Genomic DNA, 21985 nt, shown 5'->3' with positions numbered 1-21985 from the left:
CTCCGTTCGATGCAAATTTTATACCACTGTGATCACCGTTCTTTTCTCTACAGGTTGATCGGAGCCAAACATCAAAACGCGACTCACGCCAGAGGAGCCGCTGCACCCGAGAGCACCGCCGCCGGTAAGTCTCGATTTTTCGTAATTTTTTAGCCCACCGAAGGCCCTAAGATTGTTTCATCGCAAGGACCAATGCAAGTTTGGCCGAAAACGGCCAACTCGAGGCGGATCGCCGCCACAGGCAGCGGCGCCGTTGCCGGAGCACGGCGGAGCCGCCGTGCCAGAATTCCGATATTGGCCGAAAGGGGCCCTAGGTCTGATTTGAAATTTTTTGGGACACGTGCAGGTACCGGTGTGCATTTCAGTTTTTCGGAAAAAAATTCAGGAAAATTAGGGACAACCCGTATGCCCACTGTAGAGTCGATTTCAGACCCCGAAACAAGTAAGGACCCCTCACCCTATTTCCTATCACGGGATTAAAGTTTAATAAATAATTAAATAGTATTTTATGATTTTATAGATGTATAATTGATTAAGGTTGCCAATGGAGCCCGAGTCTGATACATTGTTGGTCAGTTGTTGTTTGATCTAATTTTCAGTATTAAATGCAGTATGATGTTTGATGTAATTATTTTATGGTCTCGTATGCATGAATCATGATTTCTTTTATTATGGTTTGTATTATGGTGAACCCGATACTGTGTTGTCTTGTTTGGTGTCAATGACTGGTTTACATGTTGTGTATTATTTGATGATTGAGATCAAGAAAAAAGGCAACAAGGTTATGTGAATTGATAAATGGATAATGTAGACAGCCTGACTAGATATCCTAGGAGATGGTGGACGGACCGGGTCGGTAGGGAACCCTACCGAGAACGTGGTCTCTCATACCGGACGTGGTATGGAGACCTTATGTGTTTCGGTGTCCATACCGGATGGGGTATGGGGACGACCCGTTCTACCCTCATACCGAATGGGGTATTGAGGTTTATGGTTTTGGCGCCATACCGGACGGGGTATGGGACGGCCCTGGAATCAGGTTATTAATGATAATGGTTCACGTGTAGCGGGGACCCCCTATGGATCCCCACGGATACTAGTAGGCTAGTAAAAGAGGAAATTTATTGTCTGACTATTTTGAAGTGCCAAAAAGTATGACATGTGTCCTGTTATTAAGTGTATATGATTTTATAATGATTATCATGTTTTTGTTTTCATATGTTTTTTTCATGAATCTCACCGAGGTAATTGGATAGTAAAGATTTTTATGTTAATAAATGAGTTTGTTATAAATTATGCTCTATTGGTCGTTTTTGTTTTCTACCGACCTTTACTTCTGTGGCAGTGAGATAGTGTGATGTCTTTACTGAGTTAGTGTAGCTCATTCCTTACTTAATCATTTCAGATCAGGAAGACGTGGTTCCCGAGCCTGTTCCGCAGGAAGATGGCGAGTTAGACGCCTAAGGACCTTATAACTCTATTTATAGTTTTTATTTCGAACATTTCTTTTAAATTAGTTTATTCTTTCATGTTTTGAGTACGTTTTTTGTTATTGTGTAAGGGATGTTAATCAAAATTTTTATTACGCTTCCGCATTTAAGATCTTTAATACATACATTTTGATTTTAAATTCCGGGACCGTTACATTAAAAGAACAAGAAATGAAGCATTTAATTAGGGGAAACAACTAAAATTCTACCTCTATAATTAAGTTCGATAATTAAAAATTGATCGACTAATATTTATTCATTAATTATCTCATATATATTTTTATTTTATAAAATAATGCTAATTGTACGTTCCAAAAGTTTTTTTTGAAAAAATGAAAACGCTAAAAATGAATTAATATGATCGAAATAATTTTGAAGTTAAATAAGTTTCTTAACTGTATAATTAATATTTTTATTCTTCTTTTATAAATTTATAAATTTGAATCATACTGTATGTCTTGTATATATCTTCGATATGAGGTTGATTATTTTATTTATTTATTAAAAAAATTTGATTATATTATTATTTATGTATAAATTAAATTATTAAAATTAATGTGTATTTTTACTAAAAGAGTCTCTCTCCCTACCTACAGATACTTACTCGCGCGCGCACACACATATACGTATATGTCCTTAGGATTATGCCCTGAAAATATCTTAACCGGCCCCTTATCTATAGCAGAATAAGCATAAATCCTAATGCATAATACATATGGCTGGAAGTATAAGTAGGTGAGTAAAGCATCTGATCCAGCAACTCCCCAATAAGAGGGGGATTTCCATGCAGTTCACTTATTCTATTCCTCTTTAAGAAAATGCCTGCCACCATTTTTATACCTATTCACTATCAATTTGGCAATGTAAATATATGCATATTCGCAATTAAGTTAACTTCTGGTTGGCTATAAATATGAGTATAGGAATGTGCAGCTAAACTATCAGACCAGGGAAGCTTAATTTAACACAATCTCCTTCTTTCCTATCCCAAGCTTAATTAGTCTGCAATTTCGAGAAGAATGGCATCGTTAAAAGCTGAGAAGCCTGTTGCCAAAGCAACACCTAAAGCTCCAGCCTCCAAACCGGCGCCTAAGAAGGCTGAGCAGAAGCCCAGGGAACCTAAGAAAAAGGTAGATATATATAATCGCTTATAGTATATTTATGTTTAGAAATATAAATCCATAGCATTGAAGTTTGTTACATAGTCATATACTATAATAAGCATACGTATGTATTTGCATGCATGGAACACGCAACATGCGATTAATTTTTGTTTTGATTATTATTTGATCCTACGCACATGTTGGTATACATACAATTGTTGACGTTAATTAATTACACTAACATTATGGCGTTTAATTAAGGCATCCGGAGGTGGGAAGCCGTCGGCAGCAGCCAAGAATATCTAAAATGGAGGAGAATGGACGACAAGAACTTTGGTATAACATGTTAATTAAGATGATGCAATCACTTCATGAAACTAATTAATTAAAATTATGTATTTATAATTAGTTTCTGGAGAGCTTGCTTAGTGTTAATTACATTGTTATGGAAGCTCTTGTTCCCCATGTACTACCATCCCATGTTTCTACCTTTTTAAGCTTTCCGCATTAAATAAATAAATAACGTATATTTTACATATTATATATTTGTAACTAAAGTTGTATTATTATTATAGTATTATTATTATTATTTCAAAAATACAATTTCATTACAAATAAGGTGGTATCTGGTTAACCACACAATGACAACCTACAAAGGGAAGAGCCACCGTAGAGAAGGCATGTGTAGTCAAATTACAAATTCTAAGCATTCAAAAGACAAAAAGAAAGAAACTAGTAAACACACATTCCCCAACAATAATTTAAATTCAGAATTCAGAATGGTAGCTGAAAATAAACTATTCTAAATTACTTAACAATCTCGTTTATCTAATATGCGTTGAAAATGCATATCTTTAGTTAGCTCCAGACTATAAATGAGAATTGTACATCTGCAAGCTCAATAGACGTAAGACATAAAATCCATCACATGGCAGTAAACAACAGTTCTTCACTAGAGCCTCGAGTAATGACCCTAAACCTCACAAATCATATACCAATAAATGCATCAGCATTAATTTTTATTTCTCGCTAAAGATAGGACCCATCTGATCTTCCGACCGCTTTGAAAGCTATTCACTTATAGGATGTCATTTTTGTCAATCTGTAAGCCTGAAATTCTTGAATATACTTATGAAGTTCTTGGATTAAATCCCAATCATTATGAATCTATTTGTTATATGCCCAACAAATACCCCTTAGTATATACATGAACCAAACATTAAAAAATTTTGCTAATAAACAATCTCTTAACCAACTGTAAAGGCCCTATGAGAGCTGAGGTTCTCTTTTAAACAGGAACAATTTCCTTTATTTTCTGTATACTCACAAAATTAAAGTAGATGACCAATAGTCTCCTCCTCTCTATAGAGAATAAATGGGGTCAAGTTGTATACCTTTTTAGGCCAGTCTGGCTTTTACGAGTAAAAAGTCTTTCATGAGGTGCCATACCATGTGTTTTATACAAGGTAATATAGGTGCATTCCACAACTGTTTCCAAGGGATCATTTTGTTACTTATGAATGTACTAGCTGCTTAATGGTATTTGGGTGATTAATGTTGCATCTTCGAGATAAAAGTAGTCTTAGCCAAATCCTTTTCCATGTGATGCCAAGAGGGTCAACCAAATCAGCCACCATAATAACTTAAGATATCAAAGGGTGTGGCATACATACATGAACTCCATCTTGGTTAGATTACTATTTCTTCTAGCAATTTTCTTCCAACACGTAAGCTTCTCCAAGCATAGCTAGGTTAGTGTAGAGAAGCACTTAAATGAATCTATGAGTAGTGAAAACTAAGTAAAAATTCAGCCAAATAAATATGATAAAATTTACTCCAAGATAAAAATAATCACACAAAGACTCCAAAAATTTTAACTTGTAAAACCTCTTCAATGTGAATGATAAAAACCACAAGACCTCTCATGGTTCAAGTAAAAAGAGCTCTACTATAAAAATTAATATTTACAGCAACAATAAACAACCACTATAATATTCAAACAAATACTCAACAATAAATCAATCAAACAACAAAAGATAAATAAGAGAATAGAGAAATATCACCAAAGAAGCTATTGTTCATGCAAAATAGATACATTCTAATTGTTCAAATACGATCTCCACCATTCAGATTAAAGAACAACTTATCTCGAATATGATCACCAAATTGCAGCCTCATCAGATCACAAATGACCATCCGATCGTCAGAGAAAATTAAACTAGTCGGTATAAGAAAGAAAAACGTGAATAGTAATTTCAAACTGAAAGTACCAAAAATTCAACCATCCACAATCGATCTTCACCAATCACAATGAAGAACAACGAGTCTTTTAAATACCCACCAAATTTCAGCCTGATCTGACTAAAGATCATCGTCTAATCGTAGAAAGAAGCAAAATACGTTGGATGTAATTTTTCCAGCAAACAATTTTCTTTTTTTTTCTCTACCTTTTAGTTGCTGAAAACTTATTTTTATACTATTTCTTAGGGTTAAAGTGGTATACCCTAAAAAAATCTTAATAACCCTAATGGGCCAAAACAAGTGGGTTAAAAAATGATTTGAGTTTTTTCACATAAGAGGGAACTCAAAACCCAACAATTCTCCCCTCCTGATTATGTGGAGGAGTTCGCCAAATCGCCAACCATTCGACATGCTTTAAATTTCACTATTGGTAAAACCTTTGTGCACATATAAGAACCATTATCATCAGTGTGTATCTTATCAAGTTCAAGCTGTTTAAAATCCAAAACATCATGAATCCAATGATACCTCACACCAATGCGTTTGGATCTACCATAAAAAATAGAATTTTTACCAAGATAAATAGTACTCTGACTGTCACAAAATAAGACATATATCTTTTGTGTAAAGCCCAGCTCATTTAAAAAATTCTTCATCCAAAGCAATTCTTTGCATGTTTCAATCACTGCAATGAACTCAGCTTCTGTAGTGGACAATGCAATGCATTTCTGCAACCTAGATTGTCGTTTCACAGCTCCCCTCGCAAAAGTAATCAGATACCCAGAAGTAAAGTTTCTTGAATCTGTATCCCCTTTCAAATTAGAATCTATAAACTACTAAGAATAGGTTTTTCAATCCCAAAACACAACTTCAAACTAACAATACCACGAAGATATCTCAAAATTTACTTCACGGCATTCCAATGCCCTTTTCTTGGATTAGCTAGAAATCTACTAACAGTACCAATTGCATGACTTATATCTGGTTTAATACAAATTATAACATACATCAAGCTACCTACTGTAGATGCATAAGGAATTTTCTGCATGTCTTCTTTCTCTTGTTCACTAAAAATAGACTGTTTGACACTTAATTTAAAAGATATAGTAAGAGGTGTACTTACAGATTTAGCTCTGACCATATTAAATCGTTGTAGTACCCTTTCAATATATTTTTTTAAAATAGCCACAACTTCTTACATTTTCTATCGCAAGTGATTCTCATGCCAAGAATATGCTTTGCTGGCCTTAAATATTTCATTACAAAATATTTGCTCAACTTTTTCTTCAAGCTATCAATTTTGGAAGAACTAGAACCCATAATGAGCATGTCATCAACATATAGTAATATGATGATAAAATCACTATCAGAAAATCTTAACATAAAAACATAATAATCAGAAGTACTCTTCTTATAGCCTTATTGAATCATAACTAACTCAAACTTCTTATACCATTTCCTAGGTGCTTGTTTCAATCCATATAAATTCTTTCTCAATTTGTAAACATAATTTTCTTTGCCTTTTATCACAAAACCTTCAGGTTATTTCATGTAATTTTTCTCCTCTAAGTCACCATGAAGGAAGACTATTTTAACATCCATTTGCTCAACCTCTAAATCAAGACTAGCAATTAACTCCAAAATAACACGAATTGATGACATCTTGATCATTGGTGAGAAAATCTCCTCAAAATCAACTCATTTTTTCTGACCGAAGCCCTTGACAACTAATCTGGCTTTGTATCATAGAGATTTAGAATTCTCTTCTTGCTTCACTTTATAGACCTACCTATTTTTCACAAAATTTCTATCTTTAAGAAGCTTTACCAATTCAAATGTGTGATTATCAGCTAAAGATTACATTCTATATTTCATAGCTGCAATCCATTCTACTTTTTGCTCAATCTTAATTATCTCTTCATAACATTCAAGTTATTCTTCATCTATCAATAGTATGTACTCATTAGGTGAATACTTAGTAAAATGCATTCGATCACTAGTAGACCTCCAAAGTGAAACTTCAAGTTTCTCAACATGTGCCTCTTGTTGAACATCAACTACTTTATATTCAGGAGCACCAATCTCATCTATGTTATGATTGTTATTTTATACATCATGATTTTGAACCTCAACTACATCAAGCATATGAGTTATAGGAGATGGGTTTAAGTCAATCAAACTATCAATTTGAGATATAAATTTTTCCACCGTGTCAATATCTTCAATAGTTTGATCTTCTACAAAGATTATATCACGACTTTTGATAACTTTCTTTTGAAGTGGGTCGTAGCATCTGTAACCAAACTCATCTTACCTATAGCCAATGAAGATACATTGCTTAGTCTTGGCATCTAACTTGAACATCTCATCTTTAGGAACATACACAAAATATTTGCAACCAAACACTCATAGGTGTTCGTAGGAAACATCTCTACCATACCAGAACTTATTAGGAACATCATTTCCCAATGCAACAGTGGGAGTTAGATTGATCACATGTGCGACAATATACAAAACTTCACCCCAAAAAGAGTTAGATAATCTAGCCTCTGAAAACACGCATCTGACTTTCTCCATCAATGTTCTGTTCATCTTTTCTGCCAAACCATTCAACTGAAGAGTTTTAAGAGGTGTCTGCTGACGTCTGATATCCTATTCTCTGCAATATGTATCAATTGGCCCACAATACTCACCACCATTATCAGTGTAAATACATTTCAACTTCTTTCTAATTTCTCTCTCAGTAGAAGCTTGAAATTCTTTAAATGCGTCAAGCGCCTAATCTTTTGACTTTAAGGTATGAACCCAAAGTCCCCTTGAATGATCATCAATAAAGGTCACAAAGTACACCACCAAATAACTTATCATTTAAAGGACCACAAACATCTTAAAGCACCAGCTCAAGCAAATCATCTTTACTGGACGAGGAATGATGTTTAAAAGAAACCCTCTTTTATTTCTTAGCCAAGCAATGAGTACATTTGTCTAACCTTGCACCTTTTGATCGTGAAAGTAAATTCTTTTTACCTAGACAATCAAATCCTTTCTCACTAATATGACTCAGTCTCTTGTGTCATAATTTTGAGGAACTATCACATTCAATTACATTAACAAGATCTGTAAAGATTGAAGCTTACAACCAATATAAGCTCGAAGCCTTTTTTCCTCTACCCACAACTAAGGAACCTTTGCTAAATTTACATTGTCCATCATCAAAGTGCTGTAATAGCCATCATCATCAAGCTTACTAGTGGAGATTAAATGCAACCTAATGTCTAGAGTATGTCTAAATTTTTGGGCTATAAGTTTGTTCTATTTTGGGTCTCTAAACAAATAGTTCCAATGCCTATAATCTTTGACACTCCATCACTACCCATCTTCAAAACTCCAAAATCACCCGGAGTATAAGATGTGAAGAATTTTTTCCTTGATATAACATGAAAGCATGCACAACTATCAAGAACCTAAACAGTATCATTATAGGCTACATTACTCATATTCTTTTGATAAACTATAGCCAAATCATCATCTAAAGTAGTAATGGTAACACAATCAATATTGTTGTCATTTTTCTTCTTTTCTTGTTTCCCTTTGTCTGATTTGTTCTCTTTTTTCCACTTATAACAATATTTCTTAATATGTCATGTTTTACTACAATTATAACATTCACAGTTCTTGTACCTTAATTTTGATTTACTTATGCTCTTGCCTTTATTCTGATCTTAACCGTTATTTTTACTTCTCTCACTATTTTTAGTAACCAAGATTTTTAACTATGAACTAGATGTCCCCTGAGTTCTTTTTCTCATCTCTTCATTCAGAATGTCAGTCCTTGCATACTGCATGGTTACAACACCATTAGGAGCAGAATTAGTCGAAGAAACACGAAAGTTTTCCCATGAGTCAGGAAGTCTAGTTATCAACCAAAGTCCAATAACATCTTCATCAAATTTAACACCCACATCAGACAGTTTATCAAAGATACCTTGAAATTCATTCACATGATCAAGTATAGAACTACATTCTCTATATTGTAAGCATATAATTTGTTTAAGCAAGAATAACTTATTGTTTCCAGTCTTTGAAGCATATAAGGTTTCAAACTTTTCCCACAAAATTTTGGCATTTGTTTCATTAGCAATATGATTCAACACATTATCTTCTACCCATTATCGAATAAAACCACATACTTGTAAGTTTTTAAATTTTCAATCTTCATCGAATTTAGACTCAGATTTTTTAGAAACAAACACAAGTAAATGCAATATTTTCACAATAAGAAGATCCTTCATTTTTCCTTTCCACTTTTAATAATTTATGTTATCCAAATAAACTATTTTACTCACATTCACCTCTATCATTCAAACAAACTAAAGAAAATCCACAATCAACCAATGAATTAGTGAACCTGACTCTAATACTCCTTGTAGGAAGCACTTGAATGAATCAACGAGGAGTGAAAACTAAGTAAAAATTCAGCCAAAATAAATATGATAAAATCTGCCCCAAGATGCTCAAAAATAATCACACAAAGACTCCAAAATTTTTTAATGTGGAAAACTCCTTCAATGTGAATGATAAAAACTATAGGATCTCTCCTGGTCCAAGTAAAAAGAGCTCCACTATAAAAATTATTGTTTACAGCAACAATAAGCAACCATTATAATCCTCAAATAAATACTCAATAACAAATTAACCAAACAACAAGAGATAGACAAGAAAATAGAAAAATATCACCAAAGTAGCTATTGTTCCTACGAAACGGATGCGTTCTGATTGTTCAAATATGATCTTCACCGTTCAAATTAAAGAACAATTTATCCCGAACATATTCACCAAATTTCAGCCTCATCAGACTATAAATGGTCATCCGATTGTTGGAGAAAGTCAAACTAGTTGATGTAGGAAAAAAAACGTGAATAGTAATTTCAAACTGAAAGTACTGAAAATTCAACTGTCTAAAATCGATCTCCCACCACTTATAATGAAGAACAAATAATCTTCTAAATACTCACCAAATTTCAGCTTGATCCGAAAAAAAAAATCACTGTCTGATCATGGAAAGAAGCAAAATATGTCGGATGTAATTTTTCCAGCAAAAAATTTCTTTTTTTTTTTGTTCTTTACCTTTTGGTGGCTAAAAACTTGTTTTTATACTATTTTTTAGGATTAAAATAATATGTAAAAAAAAACTCTAATAACCCTAGTAGGCCAAAAAATAAGTGGACTCAAAAATGATTTAGGTTTTTTCACATAAGAGGAAACCTAAAACCCAACAATTAGAATCTAAGAGCAGTTGAACGGAAGTCTTTATTCCTAAAATATCTTGCTTGTAAAACTTGATATAATAGAGAACAAGGGTTTGACACTAACTTCTGTACTTGTTTAGTCAACAAAATCATATTGAAGCATTCAAAATCTCTGAAACTAAGTTCGCCATTTCTTTTACTAGAGCATAATTTTGACCATCTTCACTACTGTTCCACCAAAATCTAGCAATCAGATTTTCAAACTGTGTACAAATCACTTTGGGGACTAGTAACATATGGAGAGAGATCTACTTTTGCCACTGCCTTAACCAAGGTTTTATTATTCTTGTTTATGTTATTAGAGTTTATGAAGTTGACATCTTTTAATTTTTTAGAGTGCTATAGAGGTATATGTTCTTATTCACTTATCATTAATAATACTACAAATTTATAAATGGGAGTTCTTATGATAATTAACTCCTTCCTCTGTCAATTTGGAGGCTTACTTCTCATCTAAATAAATTGTCATTAAATCGCTTCTCTCAATGGACTTTGACAACGATCAAGTGTAATGATAATAAGCACATTAATTTCATTGCACTCAATAATAAAGCTGAGTAAGGTTGTTTCATATGTGGGTTGCCAGGGATACACCTACACTTCATCTTACACTTGGATAGAAAGAGGCATACAATTAATCGTATATACTAAAAAACCATACATAGCCAAGAAAAAAAAAAAATGATTACAAAAATTATTCTAATCATTATTAGACCGTTCATAATTAATTAGATATTATCATACACGAGGTATATGTTAGTAATAAATTTAAATTATACTATATATAATAGAAACAAATAAAAATATTAAACAAATAAGAAATTATTAGTAAAAATCTACTTACATGTCTCACTGCCATAATACCATTAACCAACTATATATATGATTATTTAGCCCTACTAAATAGTCATTTCTTCAATCGGATAAGTTTAAAAACTTCAGAAGTTTTTACTCCAATCCATGGAGAAAAGAACTATCTATTGATGGGAGCTTGAGTCCACATTTTACAAATAATTAATGTTTGATTTTGATTTCGGAAACTGTTATATATGTACATGTTCTTCACTTTCCAAAAACAATCCGGGGAAGATAACAGTAGGACTTAAATGTAGAGAAACGAAAAGCATCTGATACTGGGTGTAAATTGTATTGTATGCCTATGTATACATTACACACACACACACACACATATATATATATATATATATATATGTTCGAATTTCTGTTCAAAGCCTGTTATTCCATTCTCTTCAACTGCCACCGTCCCTTTGTGTGGTAGGGCTAGGATTCTAATTCCGTCATCACAGTTGCAGAACTTTTTCTCTGTGTCTATATATATACGACCATGTAGATGAAGAAGATGAGCACATATATATTAGCACTTATATTTATCAGTTTCTTTAATTTGATGGCGTCATTGAAGGCTGAGAAACCTGTAGGGTCTCAACTGTTTGGGCATTCCAAGAAGGAAGCTTCTGATGGCGCCTCCAAATCTTCTACTTCCAAGCAGCCTACAAGAAAGGCTGCACCAAAGCCGCAGGAACCCAAGAAGAAGGTATACCCGTACACGCGTGTGTGTCTATATATATATATATATATATATATATAATATTCAATTAATTAACAAATATAAATTTTTTGATTAAAAAAAATATTCACAAAAGTTAATTATGTTTTCATTTGATGTATTTCTACAGGGGAAAGGTGCAGGGAAAGCAGCATCAAAGAAGTGATCAAAATTAATATTAATTGCACGTTGGGTTTTTCCTTTTACTTTTATATATATATATATATATTATACACATGTTATCTTGTGTTTTTCTTGTCTACCAGTGTAATCATGTGGGAACTCGGTGTCCTCTGATCAAATAAAAAAAATTTCATTTTATCATTTTCTTTGCAAATAACTAAATTAACCTACATAAGCCAGAACATATATTATACTTCTACAAATGTTATTAAAATTATATGCTGAAAATCTGTCATATAATTGTTGGGAATATAGAATATGGTCAGAAAGATTTAATGTTTTTCCTATCAGTTTGAATTTTAGATGATCCAACTTATGATTTCTCAATAATAAGCTAAAGAATTATGATGTAATTGACATTAATTAGCTAAGGCATTATACTAGTGAAATGGCTATTGGCAGTTGAAATTGACATAATTGACACGCATGCGCGTGCGCGCACACACATGCACACGATCTTCAGCAAGAAAAATATGAATGAAGGGGCAACGGGTGATGAAAAGAACAGCAATACGAAAACAAGTATTTACAAGTAGATTGCAATATGCATTGAAATGAAATGATAAGTATGCTTGCATGATGCCAACAAAGGCAACTGAATGAAAGGTTAAATGGCTAGAAAGGGCTGACGATGCTCGCCAGCTTCAACATGAATTCAGGAACAAGGCGCCTTCTTGGGGGAGCGACTGCATCTTTGTGACGAGCTGCTGGATCATCAGCATGAATTTTCGCAATTAAATCTGCAAACATTTTGTCTTTTCCCCCTCTCATTGGATCCTGATAAGCACAAACAAGGGTTTACCTTCTGCTTTCTACTTATTAAAATAAAGTAATGATCACAAAAGCATCAGGAAAAATCCAAGTTTTAATGATTCATCTAGTATTTGCACATAGAATGGAAAGAGAAGCAAAGAAGAAGACGAAAAATCATTGTTGTTAGTTTAGTGTTTAGTGATCAGGCCACAGAAGAAAATGATTCCTTCCAAAGATGGAAATATTCGTCTATAAAGAGTGTCAGTTAATAAAAACAAGGAACATTCTTGTTGAGAAGATAAATGACTGAAAAACAAACGTGCAGTTTGATGAATCCACACATCTAATATTGGCATGCCAAACCAGAAAAGACTTGTCTCTTACCTGAAGAAACAAATCCGTGTGAGTCTTTCCTTCGTACAAATATAATTCTGTTTTCACACCAACCCTTTCAAGAGCATCAGCAAAATATTTACTGCAGAAAAAGCATAATCAAATTTATGAACCAGCAATAAATAATAATCATTATTTATTTACAACATTTTTCACTGAAGACACAACACTAGTGGGCTAGGATTGATAAGGGTCTCACCTAGCCGAGCCATGTTAATATGTTATGTTCAGCCTGGCTAGTCAAGACTTGAGTTTGGGTTTTGAACTTCGAATTTTGGTTTTTTACAACTGTCATCAGCCAAATAATTCTGGGATACAACTCAGACTCTATAATTAAAATCTAGCACAGAAAATTTACTTATACAATCCCAGGCCATTTATTACCTGTTCTTTTTTACCTCTTTATTTCACATTTTATGTACCTTTGAGGCTTGATAAGAAATGTTCTTAGTGACCAGATATAAATATTGAAAGGGTTGTCTTATTCATCACATGAACATGCTATTTATAATGTTACAAGATATGGTCCTAATTGAACTAACGTTAGGTTCTAAAATCCTAATGATACAAAAACAATGCTATGTTAGAGATATACACAAATTACAATACAATTTAAATATAAGACATTTATCCCCTAATCTTTTTACATGGTTTTCCAAGGCCCTGACAAGCCTGAATAATGGACATCTACTATTCTATATATACTTAAGAAGATAAAAACATTCAGAGAGACTTTCTAGATGCATCTAAGATAACTATATATAATAACAAAATATAGCCAGGGCAGTTCTTGTTTTAACCAAATCCCCACAATAATTTAATTTAGTAAGTTAAAACAAACCATAACATTTATTTGTACACTGAAAAAGTAGGATGCTACTGTAGCTCAATGAAACATAACACCCGCTAGGTTTTACAAGTTGATGACAAGAAATAACTGAGACTTTTAGGAAAAGATTTAAACCTGTCATCTGATGGAATGGAATAATCTCCAGTACCATGAAAAAGAATAATAGGAGGAAGGAGAGCAACAGCAGGTCTAACATTTGGGTCTTGTACCATTACTGCAGGAGAAAAACGTCTCAAAGATTCTTCCCCGTTCATTATGCTGTGTGAAAATCAAAATTATCCATTTGTTACCATCATAGATGGCATTAGTTTCAGAAATTTAATTTGGAAAATAAGTCAACAGGGAAACAAATTATTTACCTTAGAAAGATCGAACGGTATAAGCCTCGACTATTGAAATAATCTACAAGATTAAGGAGATTGTACCTGTTTGCCAGGACAGAAGCAGCAGTGAAAAATAATCTATTAATAGGTATCCAATTTTATGGGGAAAAAGATTTGCTCCCATCATGTTGTAGGTAGCCATGCTCATCTAGTGAAAATTTCAACATTTAATGATGGAAGAAGATATACTCACCCACCAGACAAGCCAAAGTAAGCCTTTATTTGGGAGACACTCCAGGAAACATTCTCTCCCTCACCACATTCTTTGATTGCCTGCTCCAGGAGAGTACAGGCTCCAATATGAGCACCAGCTGACTGTCCCATCAGATAAATTCTATACAAGTAATGAATCATGCATCAACATAATAATCTGTGAAATAAATTTTTAGACAGAAGATTTAAGTGGAGAAAGCAACTTAGTACCACCTGTTAGGATCACCTCCATATTGAGTAATATTATTGCATACAAATGAGATGCCTTGAGAAGCATCCTGAATCATGTCACTCATAGTTCCCTGAGGAAAATTTCTGCAATAAATTTCAATCGCAGAAAGATGCTATTTGTTAAGGATTGGAAACATTAAAAACATGAAAAAAATACTCAAGTAAATGCTGTAACAGTCCTATGTCTGGAATCAGATCAAGAGTTACGGCCTATGTAAGGTGTACTCAAGAGAACCTCGGATCTTAGAGTAAAACTCCAAACTTTTTAGGTTAGATAGACAATACTTTTATTGACCATAATAAGCATATTTAGAAGGAAGCTAATGAATTAGATTCCTATTGGATAACTAGAATTCTTAGACCTTATTTTATTAAACATCCTAAATCAACAATTATTAAAATTCTTACTAAATATGATTCTTAAAGTAACTATTCTTAATCCTAGACCTGCTGGAATCCTCCTTCTCTTAGATGCCACTTCTTCCTTTCCCGTGGGTTCTGCATGAATAAATTATCCCTGTGAACCTCCTTAACTTGTCAGTGGCAGTCCGTGACATTTCTCCCCTTCCCAACATGGTGCTTGTCATTAAGTGTCAACTGTAGATGCAGTTGCAGTATGTCCTCTTTCTCCCATGAAGCATCTGTCCAAGGGAGACTCTCTTAGGGAATCAGTAACTTACGTTGTCCTGCAACTATCTATTGCTCCAATATAGCCATCAATATGGGCTGCATTTCCTGATGCGGTGTCAAGAGCAAGAATGGCTGAACTGGCTCATTCCCAAAAGATATTTTTAAGTAGGATGCACAAGACACCAAGTGGATGCATGCTCCTTCCCGTAGAGCTAATTGATAGTTCAAAATTCTAATCTGTTCCATGATCCCAAAAGGGCCATAGAAAACTTGACAGCAGCTTAATTTATATTTCATACACACCCACCAATTTTCAACTAGCAGGCATGTTAACTAAAAGTGTAAGTAATCTAACATTTCAAACTCATATTAAGAAATTAGGAATTGACAACGTTTATTCCCCAACTTAAGGGAGGGTATTAAAGGAAAAATAAATTAGGATGTTGAAGTGAAAGTAAATAAGGTTAAAGGGTGTAATTGTTAAAGAGGAAGCAAATTTGATTAAAGTATATAAAGGTAGATCACACTATGTATAATTAATTATAATTAATTGTTTATTTCTTTTTTCCATCTTGAAAAATCCTATATATATATAGGGTTGTAATATTCTATATAATTCACATCAAACGATTCTTAACATAGAATGATATGTTTATTATTAAAGGAAAGAATCCTATAGATATACAACTCTTAATATAGAAATGGAAACCCTTCAAATTAATTACATATGAGTATTTATCGTATATCCTTACATATTAAATTACATATGCATACACTTTTCAACAACTATAATTCAAGTATTGAAATACTGATTTGATTATTGAGATCTAATATCTCCAATTTTGGTACCTGATAATTTTTTTTTTTAAGTTTTTTCTTCAAACCCTCCTTATCCTGCATCAGTAGCATATAAACTGGACTTACCTCTGACAACTAAGATTCATCCAGTTTTTCATGTCTCCTGCTTGAAGCCCTATTGGGGATATCAAGCTGTAGAATTATGTTTTCCCCATACTCATGCAGGGGAAATCATGCTACACCTCAAGCAGTCCTCAGCCAGCATACCAAACAAGGAAAGAAGTAGCTGCTGATTCATTTGGAAAGGATGTCACCAGCTGATGCCTCCTGGGAAGACGACGATAAATGAGCCACTGCTAATGGTGCTCACAGACAAGCACCTTGCCGGGGTGAAGAGTGCTGTTACACGCACAAAAACTAATCCTAACTGGTTTATTGGTCAGGTGTACCAGCAATAGACACAGAGGAAATCCAAACTAGAGGAGAAGTAACAAGTATTAGGAGCTCTGCCACCTTTTGTTAGGACTTTTCAGCTGTTCTGATTAGGGCTCTAAGTTGTCAAATGTGCTGAAGGAATTCATGAAAGGATCTTCCTTCGCATAGCATTTGATTCTACATTTAAACTCTACAATTAGGAATTGATTAAATTACTTAATTGTTCCCGAGACTGTAGAAGCACTGCTCCAATAAACTCCTTTATTATCAATAAAAAGAAAAAGCATGTGATAATTATCCTCTTAAGAATAGAGAATTCTTTAAGAGACCTTTGGTTCTCTCAAACAAAACAAACCATAAGTCGTCAAGGCTGCAAATCTGACAAGCAGGCTTCACACTTGCCAGAAGATTTCTCCCTCAACAAACCTATGACTGGATCACAAGTCAAGGGACCTAATACAGCCATAGAAAAAAAACATAAATCCAAGCATGGAGAAGATTAAGGAAATAACACTGATATTATACACAGGAAATAAATACAAATATGGTCAAGAAAAAAAAGAGCATATTTTCTTAATGGTATTAATAGCTGACATAAACATCGTACCAAACTACAAAAGGTTTAGCAAATGGACACACAATGAAATGGTGATTGCAACCACAGGGAAGCAACTATGGTTGCTGTCATTCCATAAAATGTCATTCACCTTTTCTTCTCTTTTTTTTCCACGATGATATTTAATGTTCTTAGTCACATGTTGACATGGGGTTCTAAGAGGAACCTAGTTAAAGCCTTTATGTGGGAGAGGAAGGATTGATGTCTCCTGTCTTCAGTTTACAGATCAAAAGATTCTCTTCCTTTCGCATAATGATGGGGCGTAGGTTAATAAAGTGCTCATGAGTGCAAGTGTTTGAGTGTATCTATGGTTTATGTAAACGAATCTTAATAAGATTGGTCATGAGGGGATTGATATAGAGGGCCAAGTCATCAAAATGCTTGCTAAGTCATCAGTTGTGGTATGTTGTCTTGACCAATCAGGTATTTATGTGTTGAACAGTAAATAGTTTGCTTCTGTTATCTTCTGTACATAGGCAGCACCAGGGCCCCCCTTAGTGCCTTATTTGTAATACACTTCTTCTATTAAAAAGGTTGGTCGATGCAGGTACGGGACCAGTAATTCTACCAATAAGAAGTGATTCAATTATCTAAGACACCCAAGGAAATAAAAAATCTTGCAGAACGGACTCCAAGTAGCCAATGTAGACATGATTAAAGAAAAAAATACCTGGACTAGCATATGGATGTAATTAACATCTATAACATATACAACAGCATGCTATTCGCTGAAAAAGGGTAATTAACCTGTAATCTATGCATGCTACTATAACATCTCTTTCTGATAATTGTTGTCCCAAAAGGCAACCCCATGCTTTGTACCTGCATCAGCATAAGGAACTCCAGAAACATGTCAAGGTTAGATTAGGCCACAGGTATGATGTAAATGCCCAAAGAAACAGCAAAAAGGAACTCCAGTTCCCATGTACAGAAACATACAAATATTCAGTGCCTTAACAGAATCTAAGTAGACTCCCAAACTAATTTGCTGAACATGTTTAACGAAAACCAGTTATGGTATAGTAACTTCTACTTCTACCAGTCTTTTAGTTCCTTATTTTGTTCTTTTGCTTGGATCATTACCTCCATTTAAGTTAAATTGTTCTATTGTTCTTATTTAACTAAAGGACCCATCTGTCTCTTATATATACAAGGCTAAACCCAATATATGATGTGCACCATTATCTTTTATTCTGACATTTTCCCCCTTCTACAGCTTCATTCCCTTAGAATTCCTATGACACACTACAAAAATGCAGAAAATAACTCACCCAATAATCCATGCTCCACCAGTGACAAATGCTACTACCGGTTTCGGCCCATCTTTGTTTTTAGGTAGATATAGATCAAGCCTGCAAACAAATTTTATATGTTCAAGTTAAAAATCCATGAAATTACAAATCATGTGAATTCATTGCACTTAAATGGCAAAGGACTAAATCAAGATTATAAATTTTACCTATTTCTAGGTTTATCACCATAAACTATACTTCTATGAATCTGCCTGGAGAAGAAATAGTAATATCCCACTGCAAAAGACTAACAGATTAGTTATGCTTGGCCTATCTATTACATTTAACTACTCTAATTTCAGTGAGAATACAAGTTGCATTATAAACTTAAATAATGCAAATAAAAAGCTACAAATAACGTTCAGGAAATTATGGAGTAAATCAGACAAATACCTTGAATAAAGCCTGGCATAAGAAGAAATGAGTAGCAACCAAGTGCAAGAAACCTTAACATCCATTTGTAGCCTACCCTGAACAAAAATGAAGATCAAGAAGCATCCTACATTTGGAAAAGGTTTACTGAAGCAACAAATGCTACGATACTTCAACTTGAAATAACATCTCAGAAGTCCATCAAAAAAACAAAGACAAAAACAAAATTGAAACAACCAGAATGGCTTTACACACTTCAAAGTATTTTCTTTCAATGAATGTAGAGGCTCAAGGTGTGGACTTGATACTGGAGTTAGAAGGACCACAAAGTAGATTATATCTATTTGAACTTTTTCAGATGCGTTGTCCTTTTCTTTTCCATGAGTTGTCTCGTCATTCAGCTTCACTCACATTGAAATCTTGTGAAATTGTCTTGCAATCAACATGTTAGGCTATCTTAAGCATCTGGGAAAAAAATACCTACTAGATTAAATTAAACAAAACTGTCTTAACTATTTGAATGTTTGTGTCGTCTCATTCTAGTCTTGCAAAAAGAAGGTTTTACTAAGTTTCCCACTGGGATAATTTGAGTAAATATTTGAAGGTTAAGATAACAATTTTCTCAGTGTTGATATTTGGATTTCATATTTAAAAGAATCCACCCCTAATCCCTTTTTCTATTGGCAAAGATATGACTCTGTCCTCCAATATTACTTGCATTCCCAGACCCACCAGGGGATGAATTTGGATCTTTTGGAATGACCAACACAAAGTAGGAAGGATTATGAAGCACAAGTCAACCATTTAAATCAAAGCACGGTATCACTGGAAAATTGCCTAATAACTGGATACCATCACGAACACTAGGAACTAAATTAGGAGCTAGAACATACTTCTTTGCAATATTGACATTAGTATCCTCACCTTGAACAAGAAACTTCAGCAAATACGAACTAAGTTTTATTGGCTTAATTTGAGAGATCATAAAATACAATATCTATGCATGCTGTACTGACATATTCATCTTTTCGAGAGACCTCAATGCTTCCATTATTATCGGACTAAAAGAACTTTTTCGTTGGCCTCATTGCTTGGCTTCAATGTATGTATTCTGATGATTTTGAATTCCAGGTTCCAAGAAAAACAAAATTACAATCAATCCATTTATCACAATATCATAATGGTAGAATTCACATTAATAGCTGGACCAATCTCTCTCCTATTTAACTTTCAAATAGATTAACCAGACAAAGTTTAGAATCCAATGCCAAGATTTAAAGCTTAAGTTATATTCACAATCAGCACAAGGAAGCAAACACCTTGAAACCGATCACCCATCCACCAACCACACATAAACTTTATTATAGCCGATTACTCCACTAAACACCAACTTAGTAAATAGAAACCCCAAAAACTAACACGGGTAACCAGAAAAAATCTCCGATAAAGCTAACCAATGTTTTATTTAGCAGCAGCTTCTTTGCCCCCATGAACCAACTCTACGCAGGCGCAAACAAAAACAAAGCAACTCTTATAAACAAAAGTTCAAGAGCAAAACGAAAAAATATTGTACCCAAGATATGTCAAAAGCTTCAAGCTCAACCGAGTCACCAAAAAAGTCTCTGCAGCAGCATGCCCCACATCCTCGCTAAAAGACTGCTGGGGGCTGTCTCCACTGGAAAGGGAAGAAAGTGAGTTTTCGCTGCCGATCCGTCGCCGTCTCTGCTGATAGTTTTTGGCAGAATCATCGGTGGTTGTGGTAGCTATGGTACCATTATAGCTTGCAGCTCTAGAAACAAGAGGCTCCATAGACATGGCTTTCTCATCTTCAAATTGAGAAGAAATGAAGATATTGGTTGATGGATCATCCTCAATTTGACTTTTTACCAACAATGCTCTTTCCGGTGAGGATTTTGAAGAGCGACTCGAGATCGGAAGTAATGGCGACGGCATTTTTCTTTACTTCCGACCCAAGAATGAAGCAAACCCAAATGTTTTCAGGGTTGCATACGTTGTGCTATGGTGTCCGTTAAGCTTTTTATATTTGATAGAAGACCCTTGAGCATCAAAAACAGATGGTATAATTTCTTCCGTTCAGGAAACAAGTAAAAGTTTTGTGGTAGAGACGACAGAGGATCTAGAGGGCAGAGCAGGTAGTTTACGGGAGAAGAAGGAGCCGATTGGGATTTGCCATCTGGGTGTTGTTCAATGTGGGGGTGAGACTTATGGAATTGGTCGCTTCATTTGTTCGCTTCCATTTGCCCCGTTGGATTTGCGTCCCAACTTGTCTCTGTCCTTGGATTGTTCTCATAGGAATTGGCTGTCTTCCCTGTTGTCAACTATTGCAGTACAAGTTCATTAACAACCTTTTTGAAAAAAAATACAGAAATGGTGTAACTAAATACTGAATTGCTATAGTATTATTTTTTCTCTCACAAGTCATTTTTATATAATTATATTTTATTTACTAATAATTTTGGATTACGTAAAAATAAAAATTTTAAAATTTAAACTGTAATGTTGGATTCATTTAATTTTGCACAAGGAAAAGTAAAAATTAATATATATATTTTTTGTAAATATATGCATATATAATTTTTTATATATAATAAATTAATAATAATATAGTGGAATGGACGGTGCTGGCGGCCCAGCCCAGACACTGCCCTGCCCCTTTTAGTTAATTAGTTATATATATTATATTATTATATATTAATGTATAAAAAATAATATATTATGTTAAAAATATAATTTAATATTTGGTGGGTTTCTGTTTTGTATTTTGAAGAATCGAAACTATTTGGTTTTTAACTGATTTAATTGGTCTAACTATTTTTTATTTTTTTATTTTTTTATTCAGTTTAATCAGCTTTAATATGGTTTTACTCTTCTCTAATTATGATTACTACAACTAAAATTACTTAACTATTATGTAATAATTATTTTATCTAAAAATATATGACTCTTATATTAATGTGCTACATCAACACTAATAAGACAATGTTAGGGTTTACATTTCTTACACAATAAATTAAATTGTCAAATAGGGTTACGGGAATGTCCATTCTACGTAATTCATAAAAAACAAATGGTAATTAAAGAAAACGAATAAATAAGTATTCTAAG

The 21985-nt window shown here is 33.8% G+C and overlaps 1 protein-coding gene and 1 long non-coding RNA gene across 3 annotated transcripts; one reads left to right on the top strand and one right to left on the bottom strand.

Moving 5' to 3' along the window:
* Positions 1-2188: 2188 nt before the first annotated feature.
* Positions 2189-3134, top strand: LOC110824188 (uncharacterized). Its single transcript, XR_002541509.2, has 2 exons — positions 2189-2620; positions 2855-3134. It is a non-coding gene; the product is annotated as an uncharacterized LOC110824188 (long non-coding RNA).
* A 9252-nt stretch (positions 3135-12386) lies between these two features.
* On the bottom strand, positions 12387-21230 carry ICME-LIKE1 (alpha/beta-Hydrolases superfamily protein). 2 transcript variants are annotated; one of them, XM_022054589.2, is made up of 11 exons: positions 20433-21230; positions 18881-18957; positions 18655-18724; positions 18467-18547; positions 17943-18017; positions 14699-14800; positions 14466-14606; positions 14249-14314; positions 14004-14147; positions 13031-13121; positions 12387-12670 (listed from the first exon to the last, which is right to left on the bottom strand). In XM_022054589.2, exons 1-11 carry the CDS (start codon positions 20810-20812, stop codon positions 12509-12511), a joined length of 1389 nt encoding a protein of 462 aa, XP_021910281.1. In that variant the 5' UTR covers positions 20813-21230; the 3' UTR covers positions 12387-12508. The 2 variants fall into 2 exon arrangements, with proteins under 2 accessions (XP_021910281.1, XP_088069173.1); XM_088213047.1 differs by having other exon boundaries at positions 18881-18952; positions 20433-20572.
* Between the last annotated feature and the right edge of the window lie 755 nt (positions 21231-21985).

Source organism: Carica papaya, chromosome 2, assembly GCF_054855325.1.
Source record: "Carica papaya isolate Zhongbai chromosome 2, ASM5485532v1, whole genome shotgun sequence".
Taxonomy (NCBI): domain Eukaryota; kingdom Viridiplantae; phylum Streptophyta; class Magnoliopsida; order Brassicales; family Caricaceae; genus Carica; species Carica papaya.
Note: the sequence above shows the minus strand (reverse complement) of the source record. Positions and strands in the feature narration are given on the sequence as shown.